The 16,902-nt window shown below is 33.8% G+C and overlaps 2 protein-coding genes across 2 annotated transcripts in view; both read right to left on the bottom strand.

Moving 5' to 3' along the window:
- Positions 1 to 227: 227 nt before the first annotated feature.
- On the bottom strand, positions 228 to 1,990 carry LOC17874547. Its single transcript, XM_006279364.2, has 4 exons — positions 1,888 to 1,990; positions 1,634 to 1,760; positions 1,459 to 1,531; positions 228 to 637 (listed from the first exon to the last, which is right to left on the bottom strand). The coding sequence occupies exons 1-4, from the start codon at positions 1,913 to 1,915 to the stop codon at positions 377 to 379; spliced, it is 489 nt and encodes a 162-aa protein (XP_006279426.2). The 5' UTR covers positions 1,916 to 1,990; the 3' UTR covers positions 228 to 376.
- Positions 1,991 to 15,811: 13,821 nt separating this feature from the next.
- LOC111829396 overlaps positions 15,812 to 16,902 on the bottom strand; it is a 2,830-nt gene continuing 1,739 nt past the window's right edge. The window contains exon 2 of the mRNA XM_023778481.1: positions 15,812 to 15,848. The gene's annotated coding sequence lies outside the window, so the exon portion shown is untranslated. The remainder of the gene's footprint in view (positions 15,849 to 16,902) is intronic.

Here is a 16,902-nt window from a genome sequence, read left to right as displayed (position 1 = left end):
ATCTTTTCAGTGACCATCACTTAAACCATCACGTTGCAACGGATGTCGTAAATGCATTTAGCTACGCGCTAATCAATAGGATATAGACTCATGATATCATCTTGACTTCGTATCTTGCATAGCTACATATAAATTTCAGGTATAGTTTCTAGTTTCTACTACAAACAAGACCGACTTATCTACTTCAACTAGTTTGTTTCACAACAACTATCGGACTGTGAAATGAATAATACATCAAAATTTGAACTATGAATTAATAAAGCTAGTATTATCCGACGGTTCAACAATACATTTGATGTAAAAGAAGTTGTTATAAACTTCTCATAGTCAAGTATAAACACATTTATTTGGTGACAAGCTTTGCAATCTGAGAAGCTTAACTTGAATCAGAATTCACCCACATAACTGCAAGAGTCACAAGAGAAGCATAGACTGAAGTAGGCAGCTTCTGCACAACTTTGCCAACTCCCGGGACACCTTCCGTGGCTCTCTTCGTAGCGATAGCCACAGTAGGAGCAACAATCATAGATATGATCAAACCCTGACTAACCACATTCAATGTCTCAGCTGTAAGCTGCTCAAAAAACTTCACAAACTCCTCCCTATCAATTTCTCCATCCAAGTTCATATCGCAGTCCTATTATAAGAAAATCACACAAACAATATGAGCACTCAAATTTACCACATTTTCTAGAAATATCCACGACATTTATTTGTTAATATACTTAATATCAGTTTAAATTTTCTGGTAGATGCTTACCAAGCGCAAACGTTAAATCTTAACGCAAACGCATAGAAAAATACATTAGTTTGTTAGAGATGATCATGGTTACGATAATTACAGTTACGGTTTATACCGCCGGTTATGGTTATAAATTTTCTATAAGAGTAACTTTAACCACTGTATATACAATCAAAACTGTAGTCTTAACCACTGTAACCTTAACCACTGTATAACCATATCCATTAATTAACTGTAACTGTAATCGTATATTGTTACGGTTAAATACGATTATAGTTAAATATAGATACTGTTAAATTCAATAATGATTATTCGATGATTACCGATATTAGTAACTAAATCTAATTTTTTCTTATAATTATACTTTTAAAAATTTAATTGTACGTTTAACCGCACGGTTAACCATATGGTTAACCAACGGTTTGATATAGTTACGGTAATTAATAGGTACGGTTAGTATTTTTCTTAACTAGTTTATTTTTACGGTTAACGGTTACCGTTTTAAACTGTTTTAATTGGTTATGGTTAAAAACGGTCCGGTTACGGTTTTAAAACGGTCCGGTTAAAGTTTAAAATATGGTTAAGATTAGATTTTGATCATGGTTGGTTAAAAATTGTGAATTCGTTTTCACCTTTAAAGTTTAAACACAAACGCAAAAGCACTAACTAAGCGTTTGCGTTTTAAGAACGTTTCGAGAAATTGAAAGAGTAAGTACCGTCATAATACTCTGGACAAGATCCTTAGAAGGTGGATCGAAATGAGGACCGGGCAGTCTCTTGTTTATGTCACTGAAAACATCACAACAACAAGAAGATAAAATTGTCTAAATCTGTAAATTAACAAAATATTTTTTTTATGGAACCAAAGATTTGTTTTTTTTTTGTTTTTACTTGTAAACGAGAAGCACAGCGATGTATAGCTCTTCAAATGTAAGATTGGCTCTTCCTGTTTGCATCTTGAATCGATCAAAAACACGATCACATATCGCTTGGACCTGCTTATGTCTCCACTCTTTACCTGTAATTACAATTGCGATTGAAGCGATATCATTATATATATATATATATATATATACACAGTTTAATTACTTGACTGTGATTTATGAATTAACAAATTATACAAAATGAAAGCAAGTTTTTCAGACCTCGGAGCTTGTTCAAGACTTGTCCCATGGCGATGGATGATCTTTTCTTCTCGTCTGCTTGATTGATTGAACATAAATGATTTATTATTTTTATTTTTTTTAATATGTGGATCTGAGTGAATACGTGAGCCTCTGTTTCTATAAAGATTTTTATTTACCTCGTTAGTTTATGAATTTGGGCCCATTTAAATAATGGTTAATATGGTTTAGCTGATGAACCATGGGCCTCAATTGTTAATGGACATATAATTAATTAGTTTTTAAATTTACTTATGACACTTTTGAAATATTGAATTTTTTAGTTTCGACAAAATATTTTTTTTTTGTTTAAATGTGTAATTTATTAAACAAAAATATATACATAAGTTTTTCAAGAGACCAAGTACAATAAGCAATGAATCAAAGCAAAAAGAGCATGAAAATTAACAGTTTTAATGAGAGGGAGACAAAGTTGCAGACGTAGTTTCTTCGAATAGTCCAAAGACGTGATGCGGTTACGGATTAGCTTGTCAATGTTCCAGAGAAGTCGAGGAACCAAATTATAGGTTGTACCATGTATGCGAGCATTACGTTCCCGCCAGATGGAGTAGAGCGCCAATTGGAAGCAAAGGCAAAGCAAGATAGACCTATTTGCATCCCCCGTAAGCATTGTGATTGCTGCGAATGTCTCATCCCAACTGATAACAAGTTTTTTGGTGCTAATGGTATCAAACCCAGTATAATTATAGTATAAAAGGCTTTATTGATCCATAAGGACGCGTGCACCCAGTTTATATGCAATCAATGTTTAACAAGTAAAGCCAAGCAAGAAATGTTTTAAACTATCAACTACTGAACTGAAATCTAGTAAGACACAACATTAAACTAAAACATAAATAAAACTACAGAAACAATAACATTAAGTGAACTAGAAATGCAAGAACAGAAATGAAACAAGGTAAATCAATCAATTAAATGGAGGTTCTGGGGATGAGATGGTGACTTCAATGGAGATCTTTAAGTTCACTAGGTTGCTAAATCAATCAAACACAGACAGTGATGCTTCCTAGACAACAAGCTCATAAGCTAACCAGTTCAATCTCTTGACAAAGGCTATCAAACTCAAATCACTTCCTAATCTCAACTTCTGGTTGATGAAACATGAAATGAATAGGCATTAAGAGTCAACTCATTAATGTAAAATAACATTCTAGACAACCAATCTCTTGGGCTAGACATGAAATTTGGTGGTATTAGATTATCCAGCATTCCATCGAAAACCTCTCGGGCGTGGAAGCCTGAAAGCTAATCACCACTTGATCAGAGCGGGATTAGTGTTATATACACTAATCCAGAAGGAAATCTAAACAATTCTACCTATATGATCTAGGTTGATGTAGAGTAGATCTGCCTTAAATTCCATTCATGATTAGTGTATATAATGCTAATCCCTTACTGATCATTTGGAGATTAGATCCGAGACTTTCACGCCCGAAAGGTGGTCGATAAAATGTCTGATCCTATAATGCCAGGGACTTATGTGTCTATGCCCAAGATATTGGTTGACTAGAATGTATTTTGACAATAATGAACTTTTGTTTAATGCCTGCTTATTTCATGTTTCATGAACAACATTTGAGATTGGGAAGTGACTTAAGATTAATAATCTCTCCCAAGACATTGGATAGGCTAGCTTATGAGTTCATTATCTAGGGAATAACTTAATTGTGTGTTATTGAGTAGCCTAGTTGTAACACCCCCGAACCAGTCTATAAATAAGACGGCTGAGAATGCTACGTGATGATACTCGCGGACAGTCAACAGAGGTTATCAAAACGAATTCGATACCCCGATCGTCCGTTCCGCATGCACATCCCACTACATAACGGGTTCGGGCTTGCCAACCTTAACCGTGAATAAGTGTTAGGACGGTCCGGACAAGACTATAATCATTTAAGAACAGCTCCGAATATAAAACAAGCTTTATTTTACATAAAATATTCGAAGAAATATAATATTACACATAAAACATCCTAAGATTTTCGGCCGGGAGCTAGTCTCCAAAAGAAACTTTCGAAGCCTTATTCAAACAGAATTATTTTACAAAAAGACATGAAACCTACACTGGCTTTGCTTAACGTCCTAGCTCCCTCTAAGTTACCCTTCTACTGGTTACCTGTAAAACAAAATAAGTACCATCATGAGTAATTTAAGATTACTCAGTGAGTCCGGGGTCTCTAAACATTAGGAATCCCCTACCCGACCTCCAAACACATATAAGATAACAATGACAATAAAAAATGCGACATAACAGCCGCATAGAACAAAACAATCAAATCTAGCATGCTAATCTTCATCTTCACTCTCTAAGGCCTTCCTGCGATTCTGATCTCCCGTTAGGCCTTCCTGCGATTCTGATCTCCCGTTAAGGCCTTCCTGCGATTCTGATCTCCCGTCAGACATTGCTTGATGGTTGCGATCCACTTCGAGCCGATGGGATAACCAGAAGAATCGCTTCATACTAACTTAATAACACTACGAGTATGAAGTACTCAAAAAGTTCCTACTAGCAACTACTACCATATAACAATCAACTAAAGCAAGACCACAAAGAATGTTAAACAAGCATTCAACAAACAATCAACCCATGCATAAGAAGAAACTATGTAAACCAAGATAATGCCGGTAGCCTAACAGCTAAAACGGTATTATAACAACTATACGAACAGCCTAATGGTCATGTTGGAAACATAACGGTTATACGGGCAGCATAACGGTTATAGAATCGACCAACATAACCTCAACTATTATATAATCGAACAGAAATGCAAGATCTAGACAGATCAGTGTGCTAATCATATGTTTATAACGTATAATAAGCTAAACTAGAAAGTATGCATAATTTTTACAAAGTATAAAAGCATAACCTCATGAAAAATTTAAATAAATAACTTAAATAAATAAATTCCAAATTGTGTGCTACTTCACACGACCAGAAACTCACAGATCTAAGGCTAAGGCTGCTCGATCTCGAGAACTTCCCGAAAGCTCCTTCTAGACTTCTAGCGATTTCTCTAAGGAATTTAGTAGTTTGCGAATGAGTGGTGATGAGAAAAATGAACGAAATGGGGTGACTATTTATAGGGTGGGAAGACTTGGGGAACAAGTTAAAAACGGATGAGGATAAGGCGGATTTTTGGATAGGATAAGAAGATGACTCATGGGATAAGGATAGGCATTATGGTGGCTTATCCTCGGCCACAACTAAGGGCGATTCCTCTAGCAGCTGAGTGGCACATTCCTGTCCACGAAAAATGGTAGCTGCTCAAGCACCTCTCGGACCATTCCTTGGCCGATCATTTTTTTCTCGTTCGTGGTACGTACCTGTTCGCACCATGAACATCCCAGATGCTAAATGCAACCTTCCAATCACTACTTGCCTATGGTAAAATCCTAACTCTCACGGTCAAATTCAACTAACTGATCTAACTAAACTATAGTCACTTGACACGTCCGAACGCATGACCTGATCAATATTCGTTACCAATAGCTTACCCGAACTGAGTTTCTGACCGAACACGTACGTCCCTTCCTAATCCTAATGTGGGGCATTACACTAGTGACCTGAGTTTCTCCACTGAAATTAAGTACTCCATCCTTAGAACCTATTGTTAACTGATTGCTTTGTCTTGCTTAGTTTCTTTTTCTATAGCTCTTGCATCTTTAACTTTCATTTCTTTAATTTTTGCTTTGTTTATGCTTGCTTTAGTGGAGGAGACATAAGAGATCACTCAAAAGATCGATCCAATTGTGGAGGTAAGATTTTCTGTAGTTAATTACTTGTTTCATGAATGTTTAGGAACTTTTTCATCATTTTATACAAAAGATCGTTTTAAACATAGGTAATAAACCGCATTGTTGAGGAGACAGAGGAAATAACTCAGAAGATGGATCATGTCGTTGAGGTATTATTTTCTTTAGTTTATTACTTCTTTTAGGAATGTCTAGAAACTTCTTCATGATTTTATACTAAAGATCTTCATGAACTTATACTAGAAGTTTCAAAACGTATTATACTTTAAGAGTGATAAGGAGGATGTTCCTCAGAGAGAATGTGATGATGGTGATGAAGAAGATGACAATCAAGAGGCTTGTGATAACGATGTGAATCAAAAGGCTTATGAAGAAGACGAAGAAGGCAGTCGAAATGATGGTGATGAAGAAGAAGTAGGCAGTCAAAATGATGGAGATTGAAATAACCCATCCCATTTTTTTTCTTTTAAACATGCAAACCGGATTAACCCAATTAATTCGAACCAGCTAAACCGGCCATAATAATTTAAATCAATTTAACCAAGCAATATTAACCAGCGGAAGACTTAACCAAAAATCCAATAAAAACCAACAAGTTCAACCAAACATTATTCCAAAACATGATCATCCTAACATGTTTCTAAATTCCATTCTAACACCCTAACAAATCCAGCAATAATCTAAAACACCAATGAGTGCCTAGATCATCCTCCTCTCCTCGCCATGATTCCACGGATCACACTTTACTTTTACTTGCATCAAAGAAAGAGATGCATAAGTATTTCATAAATACTTAGTGAGACAATCATCCCACCACTGGCTATACACACAAGCAGAAATGAACACATTCAAGTATTAACTCAAACAACCACCAATGTAACACAAAACAACACAACATGACCTGTTCTGACGAGCAGTGTCGATCGACACCATCCACTGGTGTCGCTTGACACTCGCGACCATCCTCGCGAGAAAGAAAGTTGGTGTCGATCGACACCATCCCTTGGTGTCGAACGACACCGAAACCCTAACATCGCTCCAGCCGCTTCTCATCGACGAATCCACCAACTCCAGAACTCCAGGCCCGATCTATCACCTCCCCAGACTCGTACCAAGACACCATACCACATAGACAAGCATACAAACACAGAAATCAAACATCAATCAGAGGAAACACTCAAAATATGCATCAAAACTGCTTAGATCAGCCTAGTCATGCACTCACCTTTCAAAAGGACAGAAACAAGAACGAACAGATCACAACAACAGCAACCAAGGACTCTCCTAACACCACAGCTACGAGATCTCTCTTCCCAAGGACAGAACACCAGGAACAAGCCTCAAAACACTTCTCAAACCTCACAAAACCTCTCTAGAGAACTTAGAAACCTTTTAGAAGAATAAAAGCGGCCACCTCTCAACAAAACACGACCTTTACTCTTTTAAACGTGACCTAGGGTTAAACCCTAACCAAAACCACACAATTTTGCAATTAAAATCGATCCAACAAACCAAAACACGCTGGTGTCGAGCGACACCCTGAAGTGGTGTCGGTCGACACCCCCCAAAACGGGACACGGGCGTTACAGAGATGGTGAAGAAGCTTGCAATAATGATTTTCAAGAACCATCGTTTGATCTTTGATCTTGGTTGTTTCAGCTCACCTGAGGTTAGTTAATTGCTTTATTTGATAGAAACATAAATAATTGCTTTATTTGACTGCAAGTATCATAGATAATTGCTTTATTTGATTGAAACATAGCATATGAATGTTTGGATTATTTGCTCATGTACTATTTCTGTTTCGAAGATATTTTATGAAACATTGGTGAGCATTCAGGAAGACCTTCTGGAAACATATTCTTTGTGTTTCTTCAGCATTGTTGATCGAATTTATTCATAAACCTGTTCATTTTCCGACATAAAAATTTCAGGAGAAAAGAGGAAACGGTTTAAGGAAGTTAAGGACAATAAGCAAAAAAAAAGAAACAAAAAGTGGATGGGAAGAAAATGATGATGATAAGGCGGAGCTAAAGAATTACAACACCGTCAATGCCCATAATAACACCATGCATAGCACCTAAGGAATCCAACAACAACTTCATTTGATCCATGTTTAAATAAATTCATGTCCCCTACTTTGGAAAATTTTGAAAAACTAACAAGTTGGAAGACCTGAAATATACAACCATGATTAGTATAATCACTGATTAATGCTTGGTAATCATTCACATGTTCAATTAAATCAGTTGATTACGAATATTTGTTTTGATCAATGTAGTAAGATCACTAACACAAAACCATTAATTCCACATTGGTTAAGGATAGTGGAAAACTCAGTGGCGTGTCTTCAAGAAACGGTACCTTTCTTAAAAATCATATCTATTTTAAAAATTATATAACGTTATCATGTAATATTTCCTGATTTGAATAGACGCTTTTGGTTATATACACTAAAATGGTCTGGATTTTATAAATGCAGCATATTGACGCAACATTATCAATCATTTTGGTTGAAAAGGGAGCAAGACCTGATATACTTTCACAATAAAAGGCTCCCAAACTCGATAGTTGTCAAAACTACCTTTTAAAGCTTATTGTTAGACTGCTATCCCTGTTTTTAGAAGGATCCCTTGATGACATATTATATGTTTCCAAAACAACTGTTAGATCATTGTCTTAGTTTAAGGATTGTTTTGGTTTTCATATGGTCTTTGTTTAAGGATGGTATTAGTTGTCAGATGGTCTTTGTTTAAGGATGGTCTTTGTGTTTAGGATTTTTTGTTCAGGTAATTGGATCGTTTGGATTTTAATTGGTAGTTTTTGATATCTTTATTGGTTATACTTATCACTGGTTTCTGTTTTTCATGAATTTATGAAGGAAATATTTTGTGAAACTTAGGGGGTGTTATTGGATTCTAACTTATAAAGAATTTAGGGACAAAAATCTTTGATGCCCTTTGACCTATATCCTTATTCTAATAAGGGTTGGACCAGAGGAAAAAATAATTTATTTATTTAAAAAAATCGAAAATGGGTGTAAATACCTACCCACCCTTACTAAAACCTAAAAATTACAGATCCAACCACATAAAATCCGAAAACCCATTTCACTTTTGGATATCCATCGGATCTTTCAACCTTCTTGTCTTTTTCATCGATTGAAAAATCATAAAACTCTCAAATCCTAAGTGTTTGAAAAATCCAAAAATCACAAGCAGTTCGTCGAGTACAACTAAGGACAACTTGATTCTGGGTAAGTCAAAATCAATGATTCTTTGGCTATTTAATGTTAGATCCGCTTGGATGTTGTCGATTTAGGTGTTTTCGATTTGTTAATCTAATTTGGGGTTGTTGATTTTGTTTATTACTCAAGTTTGTTGTTAATTTGCGGTTATTTATTTTGTGTGAAGGATAAGAGAATGGTGCGTACAAAGAACACAAGCTTTAACAAAGAATCAGATCTAGTAGGTGAAATCGAAAAGGCAACAGATGCAATCGTAGAAGAAAATAGGACTCCTGGAGATGATTATGAAGAAACAGATTCAAATCCGAAATCAAATTCTGGGGATTCAACGATATGTACAACTTGGATAGAATAGTACAACTTGTGCGACCTCGGCATAGCTAGTTTATTTTCACTAAGAAATTGATTTATTTTATGTTGTGTTTTTGAATCATATTATATGTGAACTCTTTAGATATGTTTGTGGTTTGTTGTGTTTTTTTTTGGATTGGTGTGTCTTTGAACTATTCTGGATTAGCTTAATGTTGTTTATTAAGTTTCAAGAGATAGGTAAACTAAGTACAACTGCATGGAAAAGATCAACTTGGTATAACTAGATTATTGTACGATATTCCCAGCCCTATCACAAGAAAAGAACCACAGAAATCCCACATAAGATTCCCGATGCTCCTGATTCGCAGCTCATTCTCATAAATAGCAAACCCAAAATAAAAGACGAAATCGCACCAACCCAGAAAGAAAGAAGGAGAAGAAGTGAAGAGAGTAAAAGCACAGTAAACCATAGCTATACCCGATTCCCGATTCCCTCTTTCAATTTCAATAAAAATAAAAAAATAAAATAAAAGGACCAAACAACAAACACGTGATCCACATTAGACACGTGTAGCCGCCAAAAAACACATGTGTAGCCGCCAAAATGCACTAGTTGTACCAAAGTTACAAGTTGTACTCGTTTTGGCAAGTTGTACTTTTTTATTTTTTTGTTCTAATTAGTTATACAATGTTTAAAAGAAATATTTTTAGTTGTACACATGATTTTAATTAATTGAGGTACATATACCACATGTACATGCATAAATATTTTTGAAAACATTTGTTTCTTAGCTTTTCTAATTATATGTTGTTTGCAATGAGAAAGTGACCCTTAATGTGTAAGGTATTTCTTGATAAACTTAGAATATGATGATATATATAGTGAAATATAATAATAAAAATCATGATTCCTTATTTTTTATATATATTGGATAACATGATGAAATTATAATTCAGTTCATATATATATTTATTAGGTTTTCTATATTTAATTCCTTTATTAAAAATTCAAATAAATCCTGATTATTTGATCAAATAAAATAAATACTTATTTTAGATTATTTAAATATTTTTTAAATATAAGAATATAGATTTTTATTTAAATATATATATCAATTTAAATATCATTAAAAGAAGTTGACTTAAGAAAGTCTGAAAATCAAATTCAAATTATTCAAGTTGTACCATAACAAAAACAAGTTGTACATAATTTTTCAAATAGGATATTACATCAAAATACAATCAATCAACTTCGGGAACCCTGACTCTCAAACTAGCTTGCGATGGTAGATTTCTTCTTCGTGCGTCCATGTTCTCCACTGCAGAATTTGTCTCCATTCTAAGAGATTGATGAACTTTATCTCTTGAATTCCACCAAAGAGTACCATTTGTACTACAAGTTTTATCATTATAGTTATACCAAGTTGTGCCCAAATAGTTATACCAAGTTCTACCAGTTGTACTACAACGCATACTACTGATTTTCGAATACATTCCTACGATTCAATTCGATTGAACTGTTACAATGCACACATTATGAAAAATAGTCGACCCAATTCGACTCATATCCCTAATTGACAATGAGGATAAGAAAAATCGGATCAAATCCAAATCTACAATGTTAATAGTTCAATAGGGAACAAATACAATCCACAACAACTCCACTTCATGCCAACGAGTTTTGAATTTAACAATGGATATGAATAAGTACCTCAGTTGTTGGGTTGCTTCTCGTGTTGATGAGAGAGACGATGGAGTTAAACGGAGGAGGAGCTCGCCCTCGATCGTGGTTGAAGATGAAGATCGTGGCTGGAAATGAAGAAGAGAGAAGATGGTGATGTAGTGGGGTCCGCATCCATTTTCTTTTTCCTTTTTTATTTAATTAAATCAATCAGTAAGGAAGGGCAAAATTTGTCTTTTATTTAGTAAATATAAGTCAAGGGGTACTTAGAACATACAAGGGTAGGCAAGTATATAAATTATGGTCAAAGGGCACAAGAGATTCAAGTCCAGATGACTCTAGTAAAGTCATAGATTGTATGATTTTAATGGATTGTTTGAGAGTTTTGTTGATTAGTTTTCTATATTCTTGTAAAGTCTCTCAAACAATCTTCGTATTTATAAGATACTTTTCATGACTTTAGTTTGTAAAGAAAAGAGTTTAAAATCATAAATCAATACCATAAAATTTTAATTCATTAACAATTAGAGATTCGTTTGTTTTAATTGAATAACACAGAAATTTTAATGACTTAGTAAAACTCTGAATCCAATAACCCCATATTTATGAAGATTTTGAATGACTTTCTACAAATCAATAACGAATAACACCAAATTTAAAAAGAGTTTAGTAAAATCTTGATTGAATAACAACAGATTGTACCTAACATATAAAGTCATTAAAACACCATGTAAATCACAAACCAATAACACCCCGTTATTCATGAAAATGCTTTGGGATTGTATTAAAAGAAAGTTATTAAGGAGGTCATCGAAAATTATTTAGGAAGAAATAAATAAATTTCATGTGGGTATACATGAAACAAAATTCATTCAGAAATTATTTTTTTAAAAGTGCCCTTGTATCTTATGAGGATTTAAACCAGCGTCTTTTCAGTAATTGTCAAGGGTGTGTTACCAAAAAGCTAACAATAGATATATAAATACACAATAAATATTCAGAAAGGATATGCACAACCAAACACTTTATTCAGAATTTTTTTAATTCATTTAGGAAAGTTTGAATGAAATATGTAGGAAGAATATAATGAAGATTAGGAAGGATTGAATGAATTTTTGATTAAAATAAGAATGAATGCTTAGGAAGGTTTTGAATTATTTATGAAGGACTAAAATGAAGTTCAGGAAGGATGTAATAAAACTTTAATTTAGCTAAGAACCAAATTTTTAGGAAGGATGGAATGAAAATTTAATTCAACAAAGAATGAAATATGTTTGAGAGTTTTAATTCATTTAGGAAGAATATAATGATGTTTAGGAAGGACTGAATGAAACTTTGATTTAACTGAGAATGAAAGTTTAGTAAGGTTTTAAATCATTTATGAAGTACTAAAATGAAGTTTAAGAAGATTTGTATTCATTAAGGTTGACCTTAATAACAAACTGAATAATAATATTAAACCATTTATGAAGGACTAAAATTAAGTTTAGAAAGATTTGTATTCATTTAGGTTGACCTTCATAAAAAATTATAACAATATTAAAAAAACGCCTCAAGGACTCGAACACCTTACCCTTATGCTTTATGATAGAGCCTATAACCAATTAGTCAAGATTCTCATTCACTTCGAAAGAACAAAATTATAAATATACTAGCAGTTGACCTGCGCTCCGCGCGGGAGGTTTATATTTTTGTTTCGTTGATTTTTTATTCACATTGTGAGATTTTATTATTATTTTAATTGATTTTCAAAAAATATTATAATTATTTTCTCTTTAATTATTATCTTTCAATACTCAAATTTGGATTAAAAGCATTTGATTCAATTTATAAAATATCATTTGTTTTCTTTTTGATCATGTTATAAACTAATATTTCACTTTCATTTTATTTTTCCTCTTTATAATTTTATATGTTAAATGTTGTTTTATTAAATGTTGTTTTAGTCTACCATAAATTTAAATTTTACTTCCATTCTAAAACTCAGTAACATATTTAAAATATTAAATTATGATCAATTTAAAATGAAAGTTGAATTATATTATTAACACTAATAAAAAATTAAAGTATTGTTTTTCTTATTTTAACATTTCATTTTTTTACATAATTTATTTTTATTTATATAAACTTTCTATTAATTAAATAAGTAACATAAATATGCACTAAATGAATGTTTTAAATTTATTTTAATGTTTAAACAAAAATATGGCTTAGGTGGATGCTTAGGTGGCATCATGAGAAGAGAGAAAAAGATAACTGTATATATATAGATACGAGATTATCAACGTGTTCACTGGAGAAATTATTTTTATAACTTTACAGCTCCTATGAGTCGAACACCGATCCATTGTACAATGTGTAACATTATGTAACCATTAAGCCAAGCTTCTCATTTAAATTATGTACAACAATTAAAATAAATATAGGTAATAAAACACACTAGATGTTGCACAAAAATTGTTTTCCTAGATTGAAATCAACAAATGTCATAAGTGGATTAAATTTGAAAGAAACATTGAAGAAAACCAACAAAAAAGTAGGATGCAAGAACTAAAAAAATTATAAAAATTTAGGAAGGATTAAATGAAATTTAGGAAGATTCTCATTTCATTTAGGATTGCCTTCATAAAAGTTCATAATCAAATGAAACGATGAAATTCAAATCAGTTGATAACTCCTCGAGTATACACTGAGGCTAAAAAACATTTTAAAAAAGTGGGAAACACACAATATTCTTGTCGTCTTAGCCACAATATCTGCAAAAAAAAAGAAAAAAAAAACACATCAATTTTCTACATTATGAAAACATAAACTAGTTACAAATTGAACATGAAGCTTAAAAGAGAAATGAAAGTATATACAACGGTACCTTTACCAAGTAATAAGATTGCATTTTTCATGTGCATTTGTTGTGTCCTCTTTTTCCACATCTATTGCATTTGTGACTTTGTGATTTTGAACTCGGCACGCCAAACTCTCCCATAGAACGAATTTGCTTTTTTCACGGTCTTCCACTACTATGCTTACGCCCTGGAGAAGAAATTGCTAGTCAATTCAGGGAAAATCGAATTCATTACATCTTTGTTTGGGTGTACGCTCTCAGAATAAGATTTTCCCCAAGTTTCAGTTAAATGACTATCTTCAACAAACTGATTCTCATCCATATCAGACCGCTTCGATGAAGCAATTGCATAGATGTACGGTATTTTGTCAATGTCAAAGACATAACAACAATAATGTCTTTTCTTTAAGTCAACAATAATTTTTTCACATCATCTTTCACCTCAAATTCATCTCGATAAACTTGGAAGAAGTCAAGCTTCATTGCTTCTGAGAATCTTGAGATCAACGTCTGGACTACTTTAGGTGTAACACGCTTGTTGTGTTTAGCAGCAAGTACACGTCTCTGGTGAAACAATTCAGTCAGCTATAACCTAATGGCCTCAAGAAGGGAAAGCACTGGCAGCTCCCATGGTTCACTCAACAATGAATTGAATGATTTTGAAATGTTTGTTGTCATTATATTGTAGCGATTTGAAGTAACATAAGTGATACTAGGATTTTTCTGTCAATCACCCTAGAGTACTATCATGTCATTGCAGTACAATAGGTATCAATCCAATCAGGTGTGATGCTAGCAATCAAGATATATCAGAAATGTTTAAGTCAAGCAAGTATAAATGATCTTTTGGTTTTCAGTGATCCTAAGCAAACATGTTAAACATGCGATAAATGTAAGGCTGTAAAACATAGACTACCATGCATAAACTAAAACGTAACGATTATTGATACTGGCAAGAAAACAAAGCAGACCAAGTAAATAACAAGAGAATTAAACAGAAAGCACAAATGGATAGAAGATCCCGAGGATGAGGTTATTGATGTAGGTGGAGTACGCTAATCTATTTCGAGTGTTTATCAAACTGCAAACATTCTAATCCCTAGACAATGAACTTCTAATACTAGTCAATCCAATCTCTTGGCAGAAACTATCAAGTTTACAACACTTCCTAATCTCAATTCTCATTGATGAAACATGCAGTAAACAGGCATAAAGAAACAGCTCATTAATGTCAATAAACATCTTAGACAACCAATCTCTTGGGCTAAGCATGTAAATCTCTGGCACTAGTTGGTTCAGACATTTCATCATATACCTTTCGGGTATGAAATGTCTATGACCTAGTTCCAATTGATTAGAGAAGAACTAGCTAATAAAACTCTAGTCCAGAAGGGAAACAAAACGAATCTAACATAAACACTCTAGCAAACTAACATCCTCCACCTAATCTATCCCATCCTCAAGAACCCTAACACTACTCAGACGCAGAAATCATGTTAAACATCATGAAACAAGAATCGTTTAAAACATGCATAATAATAAAGATGACAGGAAGAGTAACAACAATGATTCAAGAACTAGTTCCAAAATCTCAATAACTCAAAAGAAATATGAATTACAATTTTCTGGATTGTTTGGTGGCTAACAACAAAAACCTAATAAAAAACTCGATCTCTTGGGCAATCCAAATGAAGCCTATTTATAACAATGTTTGGGAAAACCTTAAAACATAAAACGACAACGTAAAAGCGGTTCAAAGGTTGTTAAGACTAAGTTGGTCGAGTGAGCATCTCGAGTGACCATCTTCTCTGCTTTGCTCGATCGTGTCACTCGAGTGACCTGTAAACCCATCAGCTACTTCTTTGCTTTGCTCGATCATGTCACTCGAGTGAGTGCATCGAGTGACAGGTAGTTCTGCTTCGCTTCCCTTCTGCTCGATCTGCCACTCGATCGTATACGTCTGCTGCTCACTCGAACGTCAATGTAACTGCAACGCATCCTTGCTTCTCACTCGATCGTCCCACTCTATCGTTTGCATGTCGAGTAACAATTGTTCCTCTGCTTCGCTCTGCATGTCTCCTAAGTACCTGAAACACTCCAAATATGCACAATGTATGCAAGATATGCATGATATGCATAAAACCTACCTAAGTATGTAAAACATGCAGAAAGGGATCAATATGATGCGAATCAACAAGTGAATGATGCTGAAAAGATGATGAATGCATGCTAAAAAAGCGATGAAATACAGATTTATCAACTCCCCCAAACTTAGTCTTTGCTTGCCCTCAAGCAAAGCAAAAAGAAACAAAGTGGAAGAGAGGTTTGAAAATGGGGTCTCAGAACCTTTAACTTGCAAGATAGAGCAGTTAAAATCAATGTCCTGGTTGCTAAGTCTTTGATGCATGCTGAGAGAACTTTACTTAACGACTTTAGACAAACTCATCAAATCCGAAACTGATTCTATCCCTTGATCTACACATGCATTCAAATCATTCATTCCTTTTAACATTCATTATTCAAGTATATGAATCTGGTTGCACAAGGCTTAACAAACTCACTTGGCTAGGCAGAAAAAGGTTTTGAGAATCATGAGGGTTTAAACAATTTCAGGACAAGGATCTCTCAATGAATGGATTGAGCTTTAGGGAGAATGCTAAAGGTAAGGACCAACAAATGCATACATGAATAAAACCTTGACTACCCAATGGTTCCCAAGTGCTTACTCCTAATCATCTAAACCCAGATGATCCCTATGTCTACCCTTCAACATCAATCCCATTTTTTTCTTTTTGTCTTAGGAGAAGTTTCTTATCAATACTAGTGGATAGGGGATTTCTTCTTAACTATGGTTCTGTTTTCTTCTTACGTTATAAGACATCAAAACTTTTTCTCTTTCTTAACATCCCAGAACCATTCTCTGTATATCATGCTAACCCCACAAAAATCAATCACTAGATTATAAACTTCTAGAAAACATTCTCCTCCTAAGGATACAACTTTTTCTGTTTCTCTTCTTTCTTTCCACAATCATTCCAATCCCAAACCCAAGTAAGAATCCCGACCTAGTCCTATCTGATTTGAAACTGCAAATCAGAACTACTCAAGATTTTAATCCTGTCGGCTCATACCTAACACGTT

Source organism: Capsella rubella, unplaced genomic scaffold (assembly GCF_000375325.1).
Source record: "Capsella rubella cultivar Monte Gargano unplaced genomic scaffold, Caprub1_0 scaffold_12, whole genome shotgun sequence".
NCBI classification, from domain to species: Eukaryota; Viridiplantae; Streptophyta; class Magnoliopsida; order Brassicales; family Brassicaceae; genus Capsella; species Capsella rubella.
This window is presented reverse-complemented; position numbering and strand designations above follow the sequence as displayed.

Coding starts and splice junctions, on each gene's coding strand:
- LOC17874547 (XM_006279364.2), bottom strand. CDS start 1,915: ATGGGACAAGTCTTGAACAAGCTCCGAG. Junction 1,532..1,633: donor GCTGTGCTTCTCGTTTACAA/GTAAAAACAAAA, acceptor TGATGTTTTCAG/TGACATAAACAAGAGACTGC. Junction 638..1,458: donor TTGTCCAGAGTATTATGACG/GTACTTACTCTT, acceptor TTCTTATAATAG/GACTGCGATATGAACTTGGA.